The sequence below is a fragment of the Diprion similis genome, chromosome 11 (genome assembly GCF_021155765.1).
Source record: "Diprion similis isolate iyDipSimi1 chromosome 11, iyDipSimi1.1, whole genome shotgun sequence".
NCBI classification, from domain to species: domain Eukaryota; kingdom Metazoa; phylum Arthropoda; class Insecta; order Hymenoptera; family Diprionidae; genus Diprion; species Diprion similis.
The window spans coordinates 8,446,216-8,473,898 of NC_060115.1; the positions used below are offsets into that span (position 1 = coordinate 8,446,216).

Sequence of the window (27,683 nt, forward strand, 5' to 3'; positions counted from 1 at the left end):
TTTATACCGATAGTCGTAGGAGATGAGGAATAGAGTTACAGGATTGAAATCGAGGCAGAACAGTATTTGATCGATTCGATTTATTTTTCACTACGGATATTTGAGTCACGTGTGTGATATCGCGAGGCGATATACGTATAATAAATCAATGAATAAGTGAGTAAATGGAAGGGGAGCCAACGATACTTTCTGAATCGATTATGTCATATGTTGTTTCCTTTATACACAATTCGGCAAAACTTCAGGCGGATTAATTTGGTCTCCATCAAACGGACACGAACAAATGTACAAAATTGATCAAACAGAATTAATTAAACGGGAGAATCAAACTCATGAAAATTTCATTCGTTAATTATTGATTCAACTGACTTGCGGGGTCGACAAGCTGAGTGCACATCTCCAACCGGACAGTCGCGGTTAAATATCCAACACGATATGACAGCCACCTACTAGAATAATTGATAAATGTCCGAGGTCCAACACGACACGTGGTTAATGAATTGGAAAGGCGGAAATATCTTTCGGTCATCAATTACGGATAGTTGATCAGTCCGTTGGCTTCTTAAGTCTGCACTCCGCTGAAGGATAGGTATATAAAAATTGCCCGGATCAGTTTGTGTTTTGTAAATTAGTTGAGGCGAGAATTGTGGAGGAGGTTGATTGGGCAAAAATCGATACTTTTCGCCAAATTTATCAGGAAATAGTCGTTAATCGAGTATTTATCGGATCAATATATTCGTGAACTAAAAAAATCTCATTAGTAATGTAGAATTAAAATATTTTGGAATTATAAGGAAAGGTTTAAGTGTATCGATGCTTCGTTTGAAATTATCGCTAAGAAATTGTTGAAATATCTAGATAATTCATTAGACTTTATTGCATGATGTCTCATTTTATTTACAATCGGGAGTGCCGATTTCTACGATGTCACTGAAACAGATTTTCTATTTTTCACTTTTTTAACAGTGGAATCAATAGAGCCATTTGGCCATCATACTCAATATCGACGCAATATTGTTCAAATTCAATACTTATAATAAACGATGTTAATTTGATAAGATAAGCGTGTTTCAACGAATTTTCTTTAAATAAAAAGAGCAATTATAGACCAAAATCGAATGAATCAGCTCGATTTTCAAAATTTTTGAATTTATTATCGTAAAGAGTAATTGATATTTAAACTTTTTATCATAAATCCAGTAATTTCTATCTTTGTATTTTCATACATAGATATTCTTAGTTTGGTATATACAATAATTCCACAGATATAACATTCGATAAATGATTATTCCCCAACAAAATTAATAAACACTATCGATCTTGGACCAAACAAATCTCTGCAAACCAGTTATCCAAAAAAATAGACGACAACAACGTTTAAGAAGAAAAAAAAAAAAAAAAAAAACTCTCATTATACAATACGAAGAAAATCATCTACGCGAACTCGCTTCAATCGATTCACCGCAGTGTATAATAACGCTGAAAGCGGAAACGCAGCGTTTTAACCGTTCGCGTGAAACTTCTTCCACTCTAGGCTCATGCGAGCAGGCAGGCTCATCTCTGTCAGATCCTACCGTTGAATTAATAATGCATCGAGGTTCGAAGGTTGGCTTTCCCGGACGGAAAGCCCCGGAAATTCACTTCTTGAAATCGGTAAACCGGCAGTCAAGGAGGGGGGGGGGATCAAATCGCCGTCGAAACTGACCCCTGACTCTTATTCATTACTTATGTGGAGCTCTTTTGCTCCCGGCTGGCAATCGTTAAAAATAAAATCCCTTCAACTCAGGGGGGATTTGTTTTCCCTTCGAAATTTTCCGACCCCGTCACGACTTTCCTCCGGATAAGTGCGTGCCACTTGACCAGGGTGGATATTGGCCGAACGGCGATTAACCGCGCCTTAAAATACGCGGAGAAATTCCGAATAAGAACTTCAAAGTACTTTGCAGAGGGATTCGTGATCGTTCTTACAGTTGGGATAAATTTTCCAGCACAATCACCGGATTGCTTCCTTATTTTTATTTATTTCCTTTTCTCGGAGAAAAACTACCAGCCACTAGAAATTTATTATGAGGTACACGTGATACGTAAAAGGAGATTGAGAATTAACAAAATCTACGTGCGGTGTTAAGGATCAAAAATGTCGTCCCTGACTTTTCTCTTTACCCTGATTTGTAAACTCGAAAAAACATTTCACGTGCTCTCGTGTTACAGATAATCGTTGAGTCTGGAATTATTCGACATATAAATGCTACCAACACTGATCAAAAAATTTTCAAACGGACGTTCATCGTCTATTTCCCACGGTATATATTGCTTGCCGTTTTTCTACACCAATATAATACAACTTTGAAATTGTATCGTGACATGATGTTGTATCCTCTCGTGTAATATACTCGGACCTCTGCAAGTCTTTTTTTTGTCACGTGAGGTTTTCACCCTTTGCGTTAAGCGCCAATTAAAATCGAATTGTTATCTTCAGCACGTAATAAATTAGGTAGAGAATTTTTATTGGTGAACGAAATTATTGTAGGCGAGTTTTTTTTTTGTTTTGCGATTTAAGCGTTTGTTAATTTCTCATGATATTAGATTTTTTCCCGCAACGATATCTAATCCTGTTAAATCCTGGACTGTTCGAGCGGACAGAAGTGTTTCACAGTTGAGGGTGAAAGCGAACATTTTCTCCGTTGGTGAAATGTTTTTTTTTTTTTTTCTTTTTTTTCTGACACCAGAGAGTCTGTAAAAGGAAATTTCCCGCGACGTGAGATTGAAAACGCGCTGCTTTAATTTATTTCATTCCCTGGCTAACACGCTTTATACACATAATATTATATGTAATATATAAATATACATATAAATGTGTGCATACACACACGTGTGCAAATAGAAGTATATATATATATATATATATATATATATATGTAAGTACATGAATAAGCTTTTCAAATTCAACTCATTCATATCCCGGTTGCACTAAAACCGACGTATATACATACAACGAAGGCATCTCCTGCCGCTACTGCCGCTGCTGCTGGATGGAATACAAATCAAACTAAATTTAGTGAAAACCCCTTCATTTTCATTTTCATTTTTATTTTTATTTTTATTTTTATTTTCATTTTATTTCCTTTCCTTTCTTTATCAACGTAGCAAATAAAATATCCGCGACTTGAACGTGCCGTTTCACTCTCGCGTCCTAAATTCCCTTTTCAAACCTGGATTCCCTCGTCTTTGGTATAGGTATGTACGAGTGTGCGATGTATATGTCTATATAATACATAAAATTCAGGAAAATATGCACGAGTACTTATTCGCCTGTCAATGGATAGAAAAGTTTCATTCAATTTGGCGGTAATCTGGTAGAAACAAAGAGATGCCGGCATTAATTGCCAGAAAAGTTTATTCCTATTCTTATTCTTATTCTTCTTCTTTTTTTTTTTTTTTTTTTTACCCAACACGACGTTTGCATTTTCTCTTTTTTTTCTTGTGGTATTGTTTTTTTTTTTTTTCGTTTTTTATTTATTTGCGGAATGCGGGATAAGCTTCATCGCTTCAAGTTTATACAAATGCGCTCTGTGCACGATTCCATCATCGACGAGACAATGAGACGTCGACTCGAAAACTGCTCTACACACAGCGTGCAAGCTACTGAAGTGTGAAGAGAGATATGCATGTATGAATTAACGTTTCGCGATTGAATTCACAATCATTAATTGTTCGGGTAATTAATTGCCTGTATAGTATTGTTAGAAATGCGGTGTTAAAATTTAACACCGAAAATATTCTGCAGAAGTTTCACACCATTTTGGTGTTGATTTTGAAAATATTTTGTGTCAAGAATCGAACGATTTATACCAATAATGTTTAATTTTACACTAATCGGTGTGGCTTTTTGTTGAGACCGTGAATTTTATAATAGTGTATTATATTTTTTAATATTGTAGTTTTCAATTTTCTTTCTTTCTCTTGCATCGCGGGACTTTATAATTTCCGCTTATAACTGATATACGCAGAATTTTTGATTTCCATATTATACATTGTGTTTTTGGAAAATGTGTTAAGCAGACAACTTTCATAAGTTGTGGATGTATCGAAGAAGTATAATTCGTGACAGTATATATATACAATATATATAGGTTTTAAAATTCCTCATATTATGTATCGTTCTTGTAAAAAGTAATATATACAACAATAATCGACTATAGGATATAGGCGGGCCGTATAAAATTTTTTCCGCAGATCCGAACGACGTTCAGTCATTTTTCTGCACCGATTTTATCGAATTTATATACCTCACAGTGGCCGGCATGAATGTGAAAGGTTTTACAATATGCCGGCGGAGGGTGAGAGAAGCTGTGACGCGTCGGAGAGACGGGGAAGAATAAAATGAAATATAACGAAACGACGTTATGCCTGGATACACTATAGTAAAATATATATTGTATATATATATATGTATATGTATGTATACCTTTCGGTTACACATATACAATGCTGACGTGAGCTCGAGAATTTATGTGCTAATCTTTACGAGGGAGCCGAAGAAAATTTCCGAAAGTTGAGGGAGGGTTTAAGAAAAGTTGAATAATTCGCTTTAATCTTGAACGGGAAAAATTCGGGTCAAGTACAAGAGCTTTACTGAATAAATTTTCAGGTCACCGGTTACAAGTCATCGTGTAGGTATAACCCGGTGTGTAGGTATACATATAACCGTCTAACCGATAATTGATTTTCTCGAGGAGGAGGAGAAGGAGGAGGAGGAAGAGGAGGAGCAAAGAGAACAAATAGAAATAGAAGAAAGAAAAGAAAAAAAATAGAAAACGAACGAAGGCAAGAAAAGAGGAAGAAGAAGAAATTGCTACGAAAGCAAGAAAAAATTAGCAGGATCAAAGACCCCGCGAACAATAAGCGTCGCGGCGTTCGACGTCGTTTTTCTGCCGCCACGTACACCTTGTCCGACTATTCCGTAGTTTTGGAATTCCCTCTGAAAATAATTCACTCATTTCCGACGATGAACTAGAGCGAAATTCGTTATCAAGATTTGTTCGGCCAGCGAACAATCTGCTGCTGTTTATTTATACTTAATTTTACCTTTGCAATTTTTTATTAATCGTCTGAATGGTGACGTAGTTTAGTTTACAAGTACGTCTCGGTGTATTTATTCCTTGCGAGGAAAGTCGAGTTAAGAAGCTTTAGCTTCTATCGTCTACGTAACCTCAAAGGTTGACTCAAAGCATTTCTAGTTTAAACGAGAAATTTGAGATGATAACGAGACTTCGAGGACTCTGAAAGCTTATAGATTTGTAAACTCTGTGAAAATCGCAACTAAAAATATGACTAAGAAGTGATAAAGCGATGAGATAAAAGAAAACAAAAGATGAATGAAAAAATGATCTCCAAAGTAAGTGAAAGGAAAAATCTAGTTCTTTCGTATACATGATAATTTTCCCGAAATTTTCCCCTCGTGACTGCGTTATCAATTTATATGTAATATATGTCTATATACATATATATATCCTATAATGCGACGAGTAAACTACCCTTCGTTTCTGGGATGTATATATAATATATATGTATATATATATACCTATACACGTAATCCCCGAGACTCTAATGAAGACAAAGAATGATCGAGACAACCGGCCGACTTCACCTACCCTTCGTCGGTGGTTTTACTTATAATAGTTCGAACTCAACAACAACAGGGTTGTTAATTACACGAAAGGGGTTGGGCGGGGTTGTGCTGCCTTCTGCAGTTCAGTCTGCAAACTTCCCGCCCACGTATATTATATACAAACTTATTAACCCCCCGCCGCGTTGTTTTGTTGCTGACATAACTTGAAATCTGGGTACAAAGCTCGTTCCTCAGACTTGAGACTTGTTCGTTTGTTTTTTCACACATCCGTTTGAATCACGCCATTTTGGACCCTGAAATCCGATTACCCGAGAATAATTTCGCTACTCGTTTTTTCTTTTCTTCCTTTTTTTTTTTTCATCATACAGCAACTGGTTTATGGAAATTGAAAGAAAAATTAATTACCGTGCAATTGTTATTCTCTGTTTCAGGCTGGACCAGCCGGTGACGAGTTCAACGGCCGACATGGACAACAAAAAGGTAAAAATAGTTTTCATTACTCGGCGATCCGATTACCTGTCTATTTCGTACGTCATTCAAATTGAACGACCAAAGTCGTGTGATGTTGATGAGCTTTTATCCTGTTTCATGTGTTACATTTTTCTCTTTTTATTGACTCATTTATCAAATCCAGCTTTTTATAATCGACAGCGGTAATAGCCCGCAGGATATTTTGCAACGTTCGTATTTAAAAACAAACGAAAAAATAAAAAAAAAATAAAGACAATCAAAAAACAACCATCCATGTAACAAAAAAACCTCTCGCAGGCGTCTTTTCGTTTTTCGACATTTGTATTTTTTTCTTAAGGAGGGAGATTTTTCAACCACTTTTCTCGCTTGAAAATTTTCCTTAAGAAGGTTAAGGTTCATCTTGTCGCTATACGAGCCTTGAAACGGTCACGCACACCTTAGCGTGGAGAGAGAAGGGGAAAGGAAAGTGAGAGGGTTGGCGGGGAAACGGGTACCTTCGCATTTCTTCTGATAAGTAGTGGTAGTAGTAGTAGTAGTAATAGTAATAACAATAATGATAATAACGACGATAATAACACTCGCAATAACAGTAATGAAGACGATTATGATATGGGAGAGACGATGTGCAGTAATCGACCTCGGTGATGTGGATTTGCGACGAGGCCTTCTCAAGGTCGACGTCAAGCGGTCGGAAAAGGTAGAGAAAGAAAAGAATACCGTGGAAAATGGGAAGAAAAAAAGGTAAATTATGTAATCCGCCTCCGCGTTGGTTGCTTAATGAGTCCAGGTTCCACGTGACGTTAATTCTATCCCCGGTCATATAGCTGGGGAAAAATGAACGTTTGTGAGATATTGATACTTCATTACCGAATACAGATGTATATAGAACGTGTGTATATAGATATAAGTTACGTGTATAACACTCGCATTGAGCATCTCAAGGAATGTATAATTAAGGGAACGGTGAAAATTGGTGAAACGGTTAAAGAACTCCGTCACGTAGTTGTAATTATTCAGGATGGCCACATACCTGGAAAATCTGGAAAATATAGAAATGTTAGGGAATTTAAAAGGGGTTGTGAAAAACCTGGAATTGTCAGGGGATTTTTAATTTGGTCGTGGAAAAAAACTGAGAATGTCACTTTTCTTTCATGGAAATTAGAAATGATTTTTTGAGGTAATAAGTTGACTTTTTTTCGTCGAGAAGAGAAATTGGCTCAAACTGACTTTTTTGTACGTTATATTTTTCCTCGATTCGAAGTGAATTTTAACAGAATATAGAGTTAGTAACTTACTAGAATTTGGAAAATTTCAGGGAAAACTAGGTTTTAGGTCCTGGAAAAGCTAGAAATGTCATGGAATTTTTTTTCCCAAAAAAATTTCTGGCCACTTTGTTATTCTCCGAACGAGTGTCGAGTTCTTCAGAGCGATGAAAAAATGTTTGAGGTACGCGGAAAGTGTATTAATTCAGCATTTCTGAAAGTCGTTTCAATCTGCCTATACAATTTATACATATATACATATTATTCACTTATCCTTCACGTCGTCGGAACAAAGGGTCAGTCTTCTTTTTTTTTTAAACGAAAATAATGAATGCAGGATTACCGATCTCGATACACTCGTAACGGAAGTTTTACGGCACCGGGGTTTGTATAATAAATTGATTTGAATATGGAGTAGATCGCAAATTAGCGGACTCTGCGGTGAAGGGAAAAAAGTTTACTCGAGTCCTTCGTTAAAATCGAAATTTGCCATAATTCACTCTCACTTCTCTCGTTCTCAAGTGCCTTATTACTGTGCAGGTTACTCAAATCCTAATTAACGGAGGGGGGACAAAACATTCGGATAAAGAAAATTATCATAATAACACTTGTCGATATAATAAAACTTGGGAGCAATTTGTACTACGGTGAAGAGATTTTCAATCGGATTAGAGTTCCGTTAGAGAAAAAAATAAATAAATGAAAAAAAAAAAAACGAAAAACCAGGTCCACGAATCGCAGCTTTTATCGGCCAATTTCGGCAAAGCCGAGGATAATTCTGACCTATACTTACTCATCTATATTCACAGGATGAGTAGACGACATCTTTTTGATCCTTGGTCGTGGAATGAGGCTACAGAAAAGTTAAGGGGACACACGTTTGGTTGCGGAGAAAAATATGTACATCGTACTGAATGTGGAAATAAATTTTTACCAATGCCAAAACTGCAGGGACCCTGTAGCTTCGATAGCGTTTCATCGCGGTTATTTTTTATTTTTTTTTATAGGACGCGTTTTACCTTGTACGCAAGCGAGCATCCCGTCGTAATATTCGTCATGGAGGTATGTACGATCCATGCTTGTCGCAAATATCCGCGTCCTATCGAGAGAAGTTTAAATTATTGCAACGGAACGTAAATCCGTGGCTGTTGTTTCCTGTGCGAAAATTTTTGTCACGAATTTTTCAACACTCAACGCTTCTGGAAATTCTCGACGTTAACGTTGACCAGTATCCTGTGTTTAAAAATAGAAGTGGGTACGTGATACCGGTGGACAATGGTTATTGTCAAACCCTTTGTGCAGGTTTGACATCGAAACACGATCTCGTCGGAGTTCAATATTTCATTATTCATTTTCATTTGTGTAATAAAGTCGTCAGGTGGTGAGCACCTGCGGCTCTTTGATCTTATTGAAGTTGCCGAAAATTCATTCGTTTGAAGGGATCCTGCAATCCGAGATAACAAAGCGAATGTAATAACCGCCGAAGGGCAGAGCTTTGAAAAGCCATTAGTTGGTTAAATTTGCTTGTCTAGTTTGCGATTCCTGGGTAATGAAACGATGAATTTTCCCCAATTTTTCAACCCCCTTCGCCGTATAACCAACGGCGAAATTCAAGGTATATACGTCTATACAGAACTCGCCCTTCCTGTAAAAAAGGATCGCGCCAGTTTCGAACCTTTGAACTCCTCGCAGCTGGTCGTCGATCCTTTCTGCACGTGGGGAAAAATTCACTTTTACAACATTTGTTTCTCTGGTTTTTCTGCGCTCAGGGTTTCGACCAATCGATAGGATGAATCAACGGTACGTACAGGCTAGGGTTTTACCGATAAAAAATCACTCGCCAACTTCGCTGCAGAGTTCTTGAAAAATTCATTCTTGGCTATTGAAGCGGCGCTGCACCGCAGCAGGTTATATGTCCAATGGTGTTTACGTACTCCAACACCAACAGTCCAAGGAACCGGAAAGAACCAACTCCTGGAAAAAGGGGAAGAAAATTGAAAGATGAAGCCGCAACGGCGAGGGTTGGAAGTTTCTCTTTTTCAGTCCAATCTGTGCCCAGATATTATATATTGTTCAGGTTATGATCCCGGCACACACGTGGACCTTTTCTATACGTGGATAGAAAGATCACCTCTTATACTCGAGCAGTCCGCGCATCGCGGTTTCCAGGCCGAAACTCTTATGTCGAGCCCATCGAGCGGAAGTAACACGTGCCGGAGAGTAACCACGTGCCCACTTTTCTCCGTTTCAACGAAGAGATTGCACCCTCTGGAGCTCTGCCTAACCAATAACTTCATCAGGGTGGCAGCCCTTCATCTCCTAGTATACCCAACGCCTCTTCTAAACCGCCCCGTATTTACCCACGTCGATTTGCCTGCGCGTCTCTGTATCTGTGAAACTGTGCGTGTGTATATGTGTGTGTGTTTGACTCAGTGAAAGAGAAACGGTGGAGAGAAATTTGTTTTTGGGTAAACGCCGCGAGGCGAGGGAGGGAATCGCGCGGGGCTTCTCTAAAGTGAAAAGAGAACTCTGCGGTCGGTAGGAGTTCCTTCCGTGTTGTTGGAAAGCTCTTGCTCTACTCTTGCCGGAGAAAAGAAAAAAACGTTATCTTACCCGATGAAAGCACGCCTCGATCGTTTCTTATCTCCGACTCAATAACACCCGGAAAGAGCAGAACACAAGAAACATGCCGCATCTAAATTACCCTGATTCAAGTTCTGCATGCTGCGCTTGAATTTGTACAAAATTCTTGCGGACTAGATCTTCCCTCCCGTTAATTTCTAACATCTATAATTCAACATCCGAAGCCAGGATCCATTCAACCTCTGAGACGATCGCGCACATTCGGACCGCCACGAAATATTATCGGTAGCGAGCGTCTGACGCAAAGCTTCACCTCGATAGTCGGGGCTGAGCTGGAAACCAGGCTTAGTGAACTGTGTGTAAATATGTATTATACGAGGTGCGGGGCTGGAGGCGGGTATATTAGAGAGAGAGAGAGAGAGAGAGAACTTTGCCGGCGATTAGAGACGAAGGAGTTCATTTCCCGAACACGCGATCCAATATTTACGTTGTAAGAAGCAGCCGGGACTCTGCAGTGTACCGATCATGGAAATTCATCCGATCGGCAAACAGCTAGCTCTTGGTTTATTATTATACAGACGAGCACCTGATCCAAAAGTCAGTCGATGAATGGCGGCTCGATTTTCTGCTGCGGAATTCGGTTAACACTTGCACAGTTTCCTTGCAACGGCAATGAGGACGACCCCTCTCCTCTTTCTCCTCGTCATGCTGTATTGCATTCCCGTAAATGCTGCAAATTGTTCGCTAACGAAATCCACTGTATATCCAACCCTGATCTAGACTTGTCTGCTGCGTTGGTTGGTACCTGTAGCTCTCCGTTCTAGCAGACGCTTTTCGACCTCCCGACTGCCGAGCTAACTTCGTGACTACAGGTGAGCTTTAAATTACCTCTATTCGACGACGACGATGACGACGACGACGACGACGCTATGCTTTTGCTGCAGGGACTCTACGCGAGGATAACCGGATATTCGTTCCGCTCGGTTAGTCCGATTGTGACGCGTCTGATTCGACCCGTTGATTTTAGCTCAACCAATCGTTCTGCTTCCTATTTTTAACCCCACATTTTCCTTCTCTTTCTTTCGAATAATTTTTTTCACACACTTTGACTCGGTTTTAATACACTGTCGTTCCGATTCAGGCTTTTGATATGGTTCGTGGTTCGTTATGTTCGTTATTCTTTATAATTGTAGCGTCTTGGAGCTTGGAGCATACATTTGACTTGTCTTGGGAAAAGTTTAATACAAAAAGTGTACATCTAATTTCGAACACTGTCTTGCGGTTACTCTTATACGCATTTGATCCGTGAAAATTGAGCCAAGATCTTGCAAGGCTATTTTATCCTGTGACCTGTCCGGTTCTAGTGCCCGTCCTCAAAGTCTAACCTTTGAATATTCCGTGCCCGTTTTATCTGATTTATTCTTCTTATCCCCGGTCCAGGAGACGGATCAGGAATAGAGTTTCTCAGAAGGACATGATCAAAGGACTCTTTCCTCTTATCGACGATGTTCTCGACGAGAAACCGTGGGACCGTGGATCGAGCCCTTTCCAGTTCCATCCTCAGAAATAAGACCCTGACGGACGGTGTCTTACGGTTTATCCTCGATCATGAAAAGTTTCATTATTCAGATGACGCGGCCGAGCCGACCCTCGTTGCGGTAGTAAAAAAGTAAAAGCATCTTTTCGGCTCTCGAAAACTTTGGATATTAGGACGGGGGTAGCGAGATTCGTAAAACCCGGAAGGGTCTCGGTACCGGAAAACTGAAAACGACCATCGGGTCACGCTGATCGTGTCGCACTCTCCTCACCTTTCATCCATCCCCCTTTCGTATACCTACACCTTATGCATATACGACTTGGGATATTCGCAGAATCCACCTGGATTACCGCCGAAACTTTTCAAACGGCTTGACAGAGCCGAGTAACGCGCGTAAATAACTAGCTTACCCTTCAACTTTTATAACTGCGGCTGTCACTTACAGGCAGATATTTTCCTGTCGAGCTGCATGAGTGTAAGCAAATTCAATTTGTCGTAATATTTCTGCAGAAAAAGATTTAAAAAAAAGAAAAAAAATTTCGCTACTCTTTCAACGATGTTTGTACCGCACTGTATAAAATTTTCAACGCTGTTTAGCTCGAAGTTCTGTCGTTCGATGACGTTATTCGTACAACCAAAAGAATACGGATTGACGTGTGCACGTTTATTTCGATAAAATTCAAACAGATTGTATCGACGATCCGTTTGAACCAGAAAATTGAACTATTCAAAGAATGTTGTTGACGTATATGAGTAGCCATCAATCGGTATTTTGATTTTATAATATTTCGAAGAGAATTTTGCTTGTACAGGCACAAATCGAAGTGAGTTAAAGAATAATCGGAGTAAAAGAAAATCTGAATTGTGTACGACGATGTTGCATAGAATAAACTCTACAAAAATTTTTAAAGGGTCGAACATAGCTCGCCGAAAAATCCTATGCATACAGGAAAAAGAAGAATGGTGCAAAACGAGGCGTTGATTCAGATGCTGATTTTGTTTGTCAGGAAATATAACGGCATGCAGGCGTTCAGCGGGGATTTTACCCTGATCAACAAGCTGCGGAAATTTCACCGAGCGTATGTGGCGACTGCAGGAGGGCTTACGTCAGTAATCCCGCTTTGTTTGTACCAACATACATCTGCGAATAACATGTGGATTATACGGGAACGTATAAACTCTCTCGAGGAGTGCGAATATGTATACCCCCGGTGCAAACTGCCGACTGAATGCAGGATTTTCACCGGCGTCGAGCCGAAGGATCTTCGCTTTTATTCTCGAGCTTTTCCCTCATCTCTCACCGAGTAATCGATACCAGAGTCCTGGTTGGCTTGTACTTGGCTTCTTTTTGCTGCCCGGTTGATCCCGCGGCTCGATTTCGTTCCATCTTGAAGGAACTTTCAAATTCCTCAACGAAGGGTGTTGTCGAGTTTCGACAGATATTCCCAGACCCTTCCTTCCGTATTCGTGTTTGTGCGTCACGATTCGGAAAATATCTCAGCTATAACGCTCCCCCCCCCCCCCCCCCCCCCTTACTCCGTTGACTCGAGGGTGTGGTAGAGGGGGCGTGAAAAATGGAAACAGGCGAAAAGCAGGCATAAAAGATACTTTAAGATATCCGGGGGCGTTGGTGGCAGCGGTGGAATGGCGACAAGCGCCCGGAGATGAGGTACGCAAAAAAGTCCCAAGCCATTTCGTTCGCGAGTCTCACCGCTTCTCCTGATCCTCGTCCTCGTCCTTGTCCTTGTCGTCAGTCTCTTCGATGTGTGCTGCGAGCGGCTAATGTGTTTATACAAGGCGATGCCGGAGGTTTCTCTTCTCTCGTGCGTCTATCTTCTCCTTTACCATTTGCACCTTTCTTTCAATGTGAACGTAGCGTAAGGAGAGAAGAAGAGGACGAAGAAGAAGGAGGAAAAAAAAGCCTTCGTCATCGTCGTAGGCTCCGGAACTTTCCGCGAGTGGAAACCCATTTTAGGTTCTTAGAGAAACGTTTTAGGAAATCCGCTAAAAAGTGCAAACGAAAATATCCGTTGAGTCAATCGTGTTACGAGTTACCGATTGAGTTTTCAAAAGACTTGGCGCATGTATTGTGGTGTATTTTTATCTTCCTTTTAGAATGCTGAATCATTATTTACTGCCATTGACATGAATTAATGGAAGTCGCATGGTTAGGGGTAAAAGATTATTTCTCATTTTTATCATTGATGAATAAATGATTAGGAAAGTAGAAGAGTGGCCTTGTCAGGCGGTTCAATGTGTAATATAATTTAATATAATACGAAGTTGCATAATTTTTGATAGTATGTATCGTGTTTATTCGGGGAGAAGAAAGAAGTGGAAGAAAATGAAAAAGAAAACGTTCAAGAGGTAAGGAATGGAAACGAATAAGTAAAGCGAAAAATGCGACGGTACGAACGACTAGCGAAAAGGGAGAAAAGTATCATTGGTAACAAAACTTTCGGTAAGATTTTTCCTTTTCTCACTCTCTCTCTCTCTCTCTCTCTCTCTCTCCCCTATTCAGAAAACTCTTAAGAACCTGGAGGAACATTAATATTAAATTACTTGTCGAGGTTCGCTACCTGAAATTACTTCAACTTCCAATATCGTGTGCTTCTTTCTCTTCCATGGAAAATGTTTCGAGTTTAAGCTTTGATTTGCTAGTTGAAAATTTCCGCTGTGCTGCACTTAGACGAAGAACCAGAGTGAAAAGTATGGACTAGAGGGTAGGAAAGAACGGGGATTTTTCTTCGGCACGTAGAAAGTCGGTTTTACTACAGATAGTCCGCTTCGCTCGTAGCCAAAGAGAGAAGAGATTTATTTAGATTTAATTACCATTCTTAATCGTAAATCGATTCGTCATCAACGAAAATAACTCTCCAACCGAGGCCGTTGGGTAATGTTCTTCGATAAATCATACAGGCTCGGCTAAATATCCCTTCGTTATACATATACGTGGGTGAGGTTAGGTTATACGGGTAACAAGTTTTACTCCAGTTGCGTATATCATCGACGAGCGGGTCGCCTATATCCGGAGGTGAAATGAAAAGGAAAAGGAAAAGGGTGAATAAGCCTGCGAGATTGTAGAGAGAAGGACAGAGTAAGAGAAATAATGGAGAGAAATGATTACTTACCGTAAAATTTCTCCTGCCCTTGTAAATTGCCAATTTTGTGGCACAATAAGTCCTCGATGACGTTAGGCGGCTATACATATATGTATATGTATATCTATATGAATTACAGGTATACCTACGTTTATACGAATCTATCGCAACGCGGAGAGAAATAATGGGAAATTTATTGATACGCCGAATCGCTTTTCGGGCCAAAGACTCAATAAGTAAACGGGAAAAGTAATATCTCTGGAATATACCTTGTATAGGTATATGTATATACCTATACCAGACTTTGGATTAAATTTCTGCTTCCTTTGCCATACCGAAGTTTTTGCTATAGTGAAAAAAAAAAAGAAACCACGTTGAATTAACATCGTTTTTATTATTAAATATGCTATAGTTATTGCGAAACGAGGAAATATGTAAATTGCATTCTTGAACTTCATCCAGTTTTACCTTTTATCGGCGTCAATGGCTACTTCCGATACGATGCGATGAGTGATAATATCTCGCAGTAATAGTTTTTCAACATCCGAATGCAACGACGTTAAATCAACATAAATCTCTACCAGAATTTCCCCATTTCTACACCCACACATCGATATTTCTTATTAACTTCACCCTGGAGAGTATCTTTCACCGCCTGAGTAGATATTAATGCTGTGATTATTATTCCCCCTTTTCTCCTTCCACTCTTCGCCTATTTATACGACGACTCGGATATTATGGCAATGAGATTAGTACGGAGCTTTCTCGCATTATAGTATTATATTCTCGCTCTTTCATCCAGGTTGTCACAGTTGTAGCATACGGGCGTCGCGACGACAACGGAGAAGTTGATTAATTATACTCGACGAAGAACAAGGGACAAAATGTAGCTGGTAAAGGGGACTTGTTCTTTCTGCCGATCGAAGAGGATCTCCAAGTCAATTAGACCTAGTGCCCGCGGAGCTCAAAGAAGTTGCGAGAAGCTGGAACGTCTCAACGATATTGATCATGGAACACCGGGAAGTTGGAAAAGAGACAGGGAATTCGAAAAATGATCAGGGAAGTCAGGAAATTATCGGGGAGTTATATGGCGGTATGAAATGGAAAGAATTAAAACTTCTCACGCAAAAAAAAAAATTTCGGAGTCTCAGGAAGAATCTTCGTCCATGTGCTCCGTTCCATGACTATTTGAATAATTGTCGATTTGGATTTGACACTATCAGTTGGGATTCTAGTAGGGAAAAAAAATTAGAAATTTGTCAGGTAAACTCAAGTAAAAGTCAGATAGTTTGTTTGACTATTTTTAATGGTACCATGCACGAGCTGTGTAATATGATGCTTTAAAAAACGATATCATTCATTTCATCGATTCACCCTCCGTAATGTTTTCCTGAGAACTACTCTTATGTACAACAAAGGGGTTCCTAAATTGAAAAGGATGAGAATTTCCAGGGATTGGAAGAAGTAATCTCACGTCTTCGCCGTGCATCAATGGACTGCAAGCAAGTATATCCATCCTCGCATAGTTATTATTGGTCTTCTCGTATTCGCTATTACACTGTTCTAATACTCGAGCGTTCGTCTTTGGCCGGTGCATTCAGCTCCGGAAAACTCGAAACCATCGTGAAAAAAGATAGACGCGCAATCTTGGGGCCGGGAAATAAAGGAGCTTCTTTCTCTCATCCCAGGGGCTTCATTGAACAAGTGTGCGTTGCCTCTCGAGCTCGACTTACCGAGTATACCTTCAGGGAAAGAGATACGCCTCACACATGCTCCGATAAAGTCTCAGACAATAATCGACGATGAGAGTAAACGATGGGATGACTGCCGCCTGCAGTCTCTGAAAAATGCATCCCCGAGGATAGGGTGAAGTGGAGAAGAATAAGCGACTGCAATTGAGAAGCGGAAACCGCGTGTTCCGAACCCCTCTCGTACAGCTAATACCGCACTCACGAGTTACCCGGGACTCCGGAGAGTTTTGGAATATATCAGATCCGCCTCAGGTATCGTTAGCTGACTAATTTCTTGCAATCCTAGGTCTCGTATCCCTCCCTTCATCCAAACCTGTACAACCCGACTCGACAAGAGAGTTGTTGGTGCAAACAGAGGGTCGCTACCCTAAAAGAGGTTACGCAACTGCTCTTAGGGAAAACTTCCAGGGTAACCCACGTGTCGGGAAGTCGGAATCAAGAGGTGAAAGCTGAGAGGTAACTCGGCGAAAGGGGGCGCGAATAGTCATGTATGTGTAGACAAGTTCCCGTCATTATTGGCGCGGTGGTTGAGTCAAGTCGCGAGGGATGATTCGACAAGCTCTTTCGTTTATGGTATTATTCTACGCCTATGGAGGAAATGTGATCCTGTTATAAGAGTCGTTTCTTCGTACTTCTCCACCCTCACGACTGGAGACAAGGGAATGTTTTTCTACAAATCGGCGAACGATATTCGAGGAATATATGGCCGACTATAACCTCCTTGAGGAATGGGGGCGAGTAGCTGGCGTGGGACTTGAAATATCGCTAAACAAATGAGAATGGAGAGAAAGTCGGCTGTATTCTTAACTCCGTAGATTCAAACCTCGTATATCTTGTAGAATGGGGCATTTTCCACCCGGAACGCGGACATGAAAATACGTATCAAAAGTCTTGAGCTTTCGTTTCGAAGACATCGCACCGGTTCTCGTATATTATGGACTTCTATAGACGACGATTTGGTGTCCATCGTCGCGTGCTGGTTGCAAAAAACTTCATAATTTTTAGCAGCAACACATTTTTCGCATGACTTCAAACCGATGAAGGTTTTTCATTCTATTATTCTACTTTGAATCATTCATCTTGCACAACGCGAGCTTTATTGAGACTTAAGGGAAGACCTTGGATGTAGCCTGCATCGACGTAATGACGTCACCGTGCTTTGTCAAGACGCCTTGAGAAAGGAAGGAGGTAGTGCGGAAAATAGATAAAGATGGAGCTTGAAGAGGGTCATCGATGTGTCACCTTCTGTTCATTCAGACCGCGGTGAGGGAAGAAGGGCGTTCATGGCAGCATGCCGCGTCGGTAAGAAAGTCGGAGGGATATGAACAGGAAACGTGAATCCCGCAGGAATTTCATTATCCGCCTCAACAGTGCCTGTGTAAACCCAATTGAGGAATAGTTTACAATTTTTTATTCACGTTTTCATCTTCAACCGTTCCGGCTTCCTTCTTAATTTCTGCTCTTCTTCTGAGCATTGAGTTATACATTCATGACTTATGATATAAAATGAAGTGCTAATATTATATAACTGTTTTCAAGCTATAGATGTTATTTTTTTTTGTTTTTTTTGGAATCATTCATTCACGGGGCAAAGCGAGTCTGATACTTGCATTGGCTCGAGAGTTTCTTTCATTTAGAAACGGATGTTCAAGAGGACCGTTCGCGTAACCGAGGCAACAACCCCGAGAGAAAAATCGCGAGGTCTTATCTGAGTGGCGATAAACTGTAAACCACGGTAATCAAAAGAAATTGCTCGATAGAATTCTTCGGAAGATGTTGTGCAGCCATTGCTCGAAACGTCCTCGGGGCAGATGGAGGAGAGTCGGATCGATTAACTTGAAGTGGAATGGGTGCCGTTCGAACTTCAATTGCAGACAGTGAGGCCAATGATCAACAGTGAATCCTATCCTCCCTCATCTACACACTTTTATCGCAAGTGTCTTGTTTCTTTTCGTTTCTTGATCACATACTGTCAGAGTTTCTTCTCGATGGTCTTGCGGAAAGTGCAAAGTTTGAGGACTTATCAAGACTTGTAAGATATCAAGGAGACTGATAGTAGTAGTTAAAAGAGTTTACGTATCTTTTTTTATATCTGGAAAATTTCTGGCTTGATTTTCTTTCACTTATATCGTATAGGTACGCACGTACGAGGAAGAAAACGAAATGAAATGAATAAGAGTGATCGGTATATCGATGTCACGTTGTGCCGATATCCCCGCTGGGTTCACACGCGATAAAGTCGAGATATTTTCACCTTTGCGCAGTAGATAAACATAAATAAAAGATGACGCCTGTGTTGTTAGGGAGGGTTCGAGATACGACGGGGTTTACGACGGCTGGGCGTCGCCGATGGATTTTATACGAAAACCGTTGAATGACGTGACCCGGCTTATGCCGAAGACCTCCTCTTCCTACAGGCTAATCAAACGTTTCGATATTATTAATACCTACAGTTTCGAACCTGTGGATTTTACCTGCTCAAAGTTTGCCGAGAGCTCTGGCCAGTTATTTACAATCTATCCCGCACGATGTGTGTTCGAGTACAGGATTCATGTGAGTGTTAATGTAGAACCGTAACTTTTCTGGCTAAACTGAAAACGCGGTGGGCTTGAAATAAAAATAATAAAACATTCTCTACTCGTTTGCTTTACTCCGTGGAATACAAAACAAGTTTTAATCAGGTCGTTGCGTGTTGTGGTTATTTAACCAACGTTTATGGAGCCGTACAGCTAAACGTAGGTACACGTGTGCCTGAAAGTGTGGAAAGCGAATAAGTTCATTTTGGCAAAGGTTGTGATTATTTATATTCTCTGTGGAATCTCTCATTTTTTTAAATTATTTGATGGAGATAAAAGGACAAAGAATATCTATTAACTCACGAATAAATGTTCAATTCGGTAGAAGTTATATTTTATAAGATATTGAATAATGAAATCAATGCATTTCTTTTACGAAGAGTTGCCGGAGATCCCCAGAAACTCGAGAGCTTGGCGATAGTAACCAAGTGATTCCCTTGGGAAGTTTCTTTATAAAATAATAACGAGGCGGCCTAATTCGTATATATAAATATTAGGGTGGCGCAAAAAAATGGACTATTTTTTTTTTGACTCGTGTGACAAAATGTTAGTTTTTGATGTTTTAAGAGCCCACTCCAAAGGACAACTCAAAAAAATAATTTTAAGAGGTCACTCCAAATTTTTTATAGTGTCAAATATCGTCAAAAAATTAAATTAGAAAAATTCTATTTTCAATATTTTGTTTGATTTTTAATTCATGTCGTGGTGTATTGTTACTCTTAAAATTTTTTTTGTTGAACTGTCCTTTGGAGTGGGCTCTTAAAACATCAAAAACAAACATTTTGTCACATGAGACTTGAAAAAAAAAATTGTCGGTTTTTTTGCGCCACCCTAATACATATATATTCTTGTGGCAGAGTCATTTAACCGGAAACAAACGTCCGAAAATAACCGAAGGACTTTGTTAATTTGTGTCTCAGAGGTGGTACCGCCTGTTGAATTACAAGCCTCGAAACAATTCCTCATTCATTTTTTATGCGGGATGCCTTATAATACATCAAAAGGTGGGGTTAATACCGAGTGAAATTCTCTCTTCCCGTTCCGGAAAATTTAATCCCAACCCGTCGCCTCCATTTACCACAATAACGTGGATGAGGTTTAACAATTATAATGATCAAAGCATTGTGATTAAAGCTGCGGATTCGGCGCACTGGAAGCTTGGGAATTTCCATGGGGATACTTGTCGCTCCATTTTCCAATCGCTCGGAAGATCGAACGCTTCATACAAAAAGTATCGCTCGTATTAATCCCATACAGCATATCCGGTTCGAGGCAGGCGAGTCCGCGAATAAACTTATGAATTTTCCTCATATGGTACAGGTGGGATGTATCGGCGAACCCATAGAGCCTGAAAATGTTATCGAAGCGAAGTTATAGTTTTACATTTCCATATAAATAGTAGACGTGCGGAAGCTTCGCGGGTATACCTACAGTTATTGCCTGCATTATATCTGCAACCTGCTTCTTAATATCATCTGCGTCTAGACCGTTATACGAGATATGAAAAGCTGAGGAAAATGGAGAAAGGAAATGAGCAACGTTAACGCCGAAGCGTCGCGTCGCAAAGCGTCGACGAATACTCCGAACGCGATTGATTTCGTCGCGTTTCGTTTGCGAGAAACGTCGAGACGGTGAATAAATAAAAATCGTACAACTTTTTTCACGCTTAATCGGGAGCAGCTAAGAGCCCGGAAACTCGTCGACCGGAAACCCGGCCTGCAAGAATGATTTGAAACGCTTCGTACACGTCGTAATCCTCGTGATCCGTCGCTTTGCCGAGGGGCCGCATAAAACTGGCGGAAATATTTCGTTCGTTTTCAGGTCATTCTTTTTCCACGGTTTTGCAACCCTCGAGGGGAGGGAGCTGGAATTGTGTCGAAAGGGTGGGAAAAGTAGGAGAGGGGTGAAATTTGAGTGCGAAATCGTGCCCCGTCGTCGCACGCATTTATACGGAGAATTTCTCTTCGCTCTGCCATGCACGCGGGACAAACGCGAATAAACCTCTGATCGGAATGGGAAGAAGAATCTTCACAGCCCTTAACGATTCGGAACGCGGGGGCGTCGAGCTGGAAGCAATGTATGACGGATTGCAAATGGCTTATTACCGCAAACACGCGCCACCGATGCCGCTCCTTCCTTCTTTCTTTCTTTATTTCTTTCCAAACGACACGAAGAAACGCTAAATTCGTCGGTTGATCTTCGAAATTGAGTTGCCAAGCCTTGCGTTTATTCCAATTATTTGCGAGGGTTGAGGTTCTTATGAGAGTGCCGGGGACTCTCGACTTATCTTCGCTGTCTAGACGGCGAACCTGTGCCGATAAATTCGGGATCTCATCCCGATTTCCCCGTTCCTTATTCCGCCGTTTTACCACTCGTTTCGCTCGCTTTTTCGCTTCAACAATCTGTTGGACGCAGTGCTCTTATAACCCGGGTTATTCTACCGTGTCGAAAAAACTGATTGGCTTTTCGAGAGGCCGATTGGTAAATCGATGCCGAAATTACACGTTCGTGCAAGTTGACTCGAACCTAAGTCTCTCCTGGGGATAAATTAACCACCCCTTTATACAAACGGTTTCTCGGACATGTATGGTACAAACGATAAAATGCCGGGACGAGGACTGATCGACGAGACGGAATTCGAAACAGGATTTTTTTCCACGGTCCGGTATGTTTGAAAACAAGAGACTTGGAGGACAGGCTTTGACGCTGTCAGCAAGCTTCCTGCAGTGGGAGGAGAGGAAAGAAGAGAAGAGGGCCGCAGGGTGTATGGGATGATACAAGGTAAATCCTTAAATCCGAAAAAAGGTTCCGAGCCATCCCTCGGGATCTGTTCACGGCGACCGGGCGTAAAAGCATAAGCTGCGCGTTGTCGTTACACGACAGGAGAAGACGAGCCCGATGGTTGGACAGTTTCTACATCGCGTTCATGTTCCTGATGAAATCATATATTCCTTTTCTTCCCTTGAATTTTTCCTCCTACCTTTTCCTCTTTGCAGGCAAATTTCATCGCGCATTACGCGTGTATATTGTATATGGTATGTAGGTAAAATTTAGCTGGATGCAAAAATTTTACCAACGTGTTCAGGTTAGGTATATGTATACATGAAATTAAGGAAAGTTATAACAGTTCAGCTAGTCATATACTCGTGTAAAACCGGCGGTGATGCTTGATGAGAGAGAATGTTATGGGATGAACTCTTGCCTTCGTTGATGTACCTTGTTGCCTCAGGGCTCAGGGAGATGAGAATTTAGGTACCTACCTACCTACCCTGGTGCACTATAACGTAATATCTGCGTCGTGAAAGAGCTAACTGACCCAATTACTTCGAGGCTGACCAATTTAACTTATTATACTGTAATAGCAAATGCGAATTTCTCTAGAGCTTACGTTTTTCATCCGGGATGAATATTCTTAGCGTCATATTTTACCGATGGTTGAAAAATGAATTTCAAGCGATTTTGCGTCCTTTTTATAATAATAATAATAACACCCGTGTTCGGGAATAAATTTAACGGCGAATGATAGGAAGTCGAATTTCAAGAGCTTTCGAAAGTCCCCTTCGCTTTTGATTGAGTCACCCACCACCCATACCGTGGCAACCTTTGTACGATGATCAGAAAATTAGTGGACACCACTTGAAGGCGTAAGAATCCGGGTCATCACCATCGGGACAAACGTGCGGTACTCTATGCAAATTCCTCGCCCCGACTACCCGCCTGGGGTCCTCTGTGTATGCAAATTTTCTCAGCTTGCCCAGACTGCTGAACTCGAACACGAGCGCAACCAACTACTCGCGTTGCAATTCAAAAGCGAGACTTCAAAGCACGTTGCTGGCTCGTCGTTACACCTGCAAAACACAAATACAACCGTGGCGAGGGGTTTCTGTTTTCACAATTGACTAAATCGGATTGCACACACAGTCGTGGTATTCAACCTGATTATATTCCGATTAGAAAATTGTTCCGATCTCGGTCTTAAATCAGCATCGATTATGTTCGAAGGTCTCGATCTGGAAATGAACGAAGTTTCAGACGAAAAGTATAATAATTCGATGACGTTCAATTTTAGGAAAAACGTCACGCTTTACTTTTATCGTGAAAAAGAGGATCAGATACCAAATTCCAAATGTATAATTTTTCGAAATGATTCAATGACCGTATAGTGACTTAAGTGATGAGATTCGAATGTAAAAAAATTCTACACTAATGTTTCAAAAGAAGAATCTCGACACTATAGATCAGAAAATTATTCAATTCAAACAATATTTCGTTTTGGATATTCGAAACAAATTTTTCCGATGGATTTGACAAATAAAAATACAATTTTTCCGGTAAAATATTGAGTAAAAAAAATGCAATGTGTCCTTTACTCCCTGCCAAAAAAAAAAAAAAAACTGAACGTCATTTTACAATTCTACGTGGTATTTACATCGATGTATCATTTTCTTCGACCCTTGAAGAGCTTCTCTATTTATTTTTTCAGGTTGTCCAAGGCGCCGCTTCGCCAGCGCTGGTCCAGATGCGCCGTAAGAGCGGCGGCGGTGGCGATGGACCAGGAATCGCGGGCTCCGGGATTCGCCGACGGAGTGGGCCTCAAGGGTTGCGGTCACCCGCTGCAAAGAGACCCCTTTCGGCCCCGGTAGCCCTTCAGGGCTGGCTGCACAAACAGGGATCCGAGGGTCTCATGCTCTGGAAGAAGCGCTGGTTTGTTCTCTCCGAGTACTGCCTCTTTTACTACAAGGGTGAGTTTTAGAATCGATTTATCGCCATTCGGTTTTTCTTTTCTTTTTTTTTTTCATCCTTTCACCCTGGAAAGTAAGGCAGCACGTGTCAGGGTTACAGAATCGCATCACTTTCAATTATTATACTATAGACTTAATTACGTTATCATCTCCGAAAAAATAAGTTATCCGATTCAGATAAACGGCTCGATTCAAATTGAAAATTGACTTGGACAAGGAATGATGAATGATGATTAATTTGAATTGGAAGAATCCCAGTGAATCGAATAAAATTCAGTCATTAGAGCTTGTGATATGAAATATTCAGTAAATTTCATCTAGTAATATACGTTAGACTTATAGAATATTGACTTTTCAACGGTCAATGTATCAGTCTTTCAGCTGAGTAAAATTTTAGTCCCTTTCATTAATCTTACGAGTTCTTTTTTATATATATATATAAAAAAAACGTTTCTTTGACAGCACGCAATGAATTAGTTTCTGCGAATCAAAGAAAATTTTCTTGACCAACGACACTCTGAATAATTCGTAATTTCGTAATTAAAAGAGAAAATTTTATAAGGCTGCTAATCTGATGATTTTCAGTTGAAACTGGAAAATTTTGTATAAAATATTTATTTCTATATATTTTTAATGAAATTACCAATTATTTCTGTAAATCTGATAATTTTTTTTTTTTCAAAATTCTTGGTACAACGACCAAGCTTTGATTTTTACACAATATTATACAAATCTAGTGATATGCAACAATGCAAAAAGAGAAATTTTTATCGCATTGATTGCCCGGAATTACATTGACTAGAATAACGGAAGTTCGGACCAGCAGGGTCAGATTACGTTTGAATAGTAAACCTAACAGGTTGGCATGGCCATAACACGATGTGCGCGGACAATAAGTAGGGTTAACAATAAGCCGGGAGTCCCGGGTGGCTCGAGTTTAGTTAGCTTAACAGTTTGTTCGGTTTACTCGAGGATCGTTGGCCTCGGATATGGAAGCATCAGGCAGCAGTGCAGGGTCAGGCCAGGGTCAGGGTCGAGTTCTAAAGACCGAGACGAATGGGGCATATTTTGTACTTGTTGAGAGGCGTTTTATCACAATGCAGAAGGCTCGAGGCGACGACAAAGATGGCGAAACCGGTCCAATTAGCGGGCTGCTCAGCTTGCTGCATTAGCGGTTAACTCGTCCCTCGGGTTCTGCGACATCGTTCGACCGTCGACGAAGACCTTTGCAGGGTCGGCGCCCCTCTCGAGGATGAATTATCCAAGTATGAATGCTGTCTTGAAATTTGAAGTAAATCGGCTTGACCGTTTTCGAGATATCGAATTGAATGAAATTGAATAATTCGCTGTCAACATATAAAATCCTAAAATTCTTCGACAAACCCTTCATAAATCCTGTTAGACACCCTTAAATCAGGACTCCAACGTGTCTACTCTGGACTTTCTGGACGGCGCTATTCTTTCTCCTTGGCATATTACTCATTAGATTTTCTCCGCACCCCCGTTCACCCCTACGAGTCCCTTCTACTCTACCCGCGTTGGACGAACGCGCATCTACGCCTCGCAGGGATGATTATTAAACCAACAGCCGCAGGTTACTGTTTACAAGAGGATCTAGGTTGAAAATTAAACGTGTAATCATGCCTGCCGAACGTGCGTGACTCGAGGTGAAACTGCTATCGGGCCAAGTTTAACTTCGACAAACAGCTCGTCCGAAAATATGACAATCAAATTTCAGCGAAGGATCATATCATTTATGAATTTGGGATACATTTTTTTTTTCACCTCTTCTGCACGGGAAGTTGTAACTTGTAAGGAACACGACAACATTTCGTCGTCGGTGAAGAAAAAAGGGGGAAAATTATCTCGGACTATATTCTTATGTTCTCATAGCAAGAGAAAATAAGGGCGGAACCTTTAAATTACACTTATCTTTGACACGGTAGTGATTATCCATCCCTGACTAATTTCCACTGTTGTTTCAACCTCCCCTCCCCAGGTTTCGCGTTTAACAATGCACTTAATTGTTCCCACCAGATGCCCGAAACTACCGAGGAGACTGAAACCAGGGTCTAATTACACGAACTCCTTCATATCGCCTGCATCGGTGTACGTGGAACGAGCCGTTCTCTTCCTCCTTTACCTCGACGAGTCTTCCATTGATACTCTTCTTCGCTGTTTTACCGGGTCGAAGCTGCAGTCAAGGGTTATTGTTCGTCCTGCAATGCCATGGCTTTGTAGTCACTGGTCTTCCACTTGCCTCCTCTACTCGCTTAACAATAAAGTTAATCAAGGATCGAGTATCGAGCGAAATAGGACCGCGGCTCCGGGGCTCGCGTAATAACCGGCGTGAATTTAGCCCCGATATCTGATGCTTCCTGATAAGCTGCTGCTGCTGCTGCTGCTGCTGCTACTGCCTTTGAATTTTGTAATCTCACCGCGCGATCCGGTAAACGTATTAGACGCGCACGTGCCACCTTCACCATTCGTTTAACTTCCCTGCTAACTAGCTACCGGGGAAATCTGCGAGGTCCCGGTCCTGCTTTCCCTTCCTCTGGCTGAGGGGGATGGGTGGAGTTACTCAAAACCCACTAATCACCGTTCCATATAATTTTATTCGGAGTTTCGCGACTTCCCGTTTAGCAGACCCGTTTATTGTGGCCAACGTTTGGATTCAGGGTGGTTGTACCTGCCAGTCCTTGCGGGAATCGTCCTCCCAGTACCGTCGAGCAAATGAAAATATATTCCACCGAGGTGGCTGGAAATTGAGAGTTATGTTTCGCGCTGACTTCGGGACGAATAACTCCCGCAGGATCTCGGATGCTTGGAAAGTAAACAATCTTCTCCGAGAGAGGAAAAATAATGACAGTTTACGGGTCAACTCGAGCCTTGAGCTTTCAGGACTTGACTAATGCCGGTGAAATGAAAGCCGCGGGTTTTTAGGACGTTATCGTTAAACGCTGCTCTGGCTTCGTTAATGGGAACAAACCTGCCCAGGACTCGAGGGTCGATTGGCAAGCCGTTGGGTTGGTACAGGAGGTTGTTGCTTGGTTGGTACCTGGGGACGCAAACGGAGACGCAACCTTGCAGGATGACGTCGAAGAGGTCTGCCTACCGGGCCTTGCATTAATAATGCCACCTCCGGTCTCTCGAGGTTTTTCATTTTCCCACAAGCAGACGCTTTCCTTTTTGCTCCACTTCTGTGTGTACATACGAGCCTTTACAAAGTCCGGGACTCCAGGCTCCTTGGCGACGATGGATAAAGACGCTGACGGGAATCGCGGGACTTTAAGATCAAAGCTTCTCGCTGCGCGGCGAACGTGTGTATGGAAACGCAAATCTTGGCTTGTTTCGTCCGCGATCTGCAATGGCGTTCGTGCAATCGTTGCGAGTTTTCATTTACTGTAGTGTTTATAAACGCAGAGAGATTTGTCGCAAAAACGTGCGCTTGATACAAGAATTTTCTACAACTCGTTGTTTTCTAGCAGTTTTTGTTCCCTTCAAACTTTGTCGAAGTTTGGATAAAGTTTCGACGTTAGATTTAAAACGATTTTAATCAGTTTTTCGAATAGTCGTGAAAAGAGATGAACGGTAAGAATAATCTTGTATGTTTTACGGTGCGATTCAATTTCTGAAATGGTTATGAAACGGAGGTCAGTCACGCGGGCACCTTAAGAGGCTTAAAAATAATTAGTCCTACTGCGGCAGGGGTTCTAACTCGCAAAACCCGGCCTGATACACCGTTAGATCCGACAAATGTATGTATATAGTTAAATTGTTGGAATTCTATTCGCCTCGCGGATAGAATGGAACGCGGGTAACTACAAGCGGCTTATTACACACGTATATAACGTGTACACGTGTACCTACATACATCCTATTTCCTCGCTGCCGGGGAAATTAATCCTCATATACATGTACAATATACGTATATATATATATATATATATATATATATATGTGTGTACGTTTAAGAGAAAAGTTAGATCGCTTCGGGCTATCCAATATCGCCCATCTCCGGTCACGCC

General features: G+C 41.1%; 1 protein-coding gene across 2 annotated transcripts in view; it reads left to right on the forward strand.

Annotated features, from left to right (window-relative positions):
* The window catches only part of LOC124412419, a 190,960-nt gene that overhangs the window by 81,154 nt on the left and 82,123 nt on the right, over positions 1 to 27,683 (forward strand). For both annotated transcript variants that reach the window (XM_046892276.1, XM_046892275.1), the window contains 2 exons: positions 6,064 to 6,112; positions 23,397 to 23,655. In XM_046892276.1, the coding sequence (XP_046748232.1) occupies positions 6,098 to 6,112; positions 23,397 to 23,655 (274 nt within the window). In that variant the 5' untranslated portion in view covers positions 6,064 to 6,097. The remainder of the gene's footprint in view (positions 1 to 6,063; positions 6,113 to 23,396; positions 23,656 to 27,683) is intronic.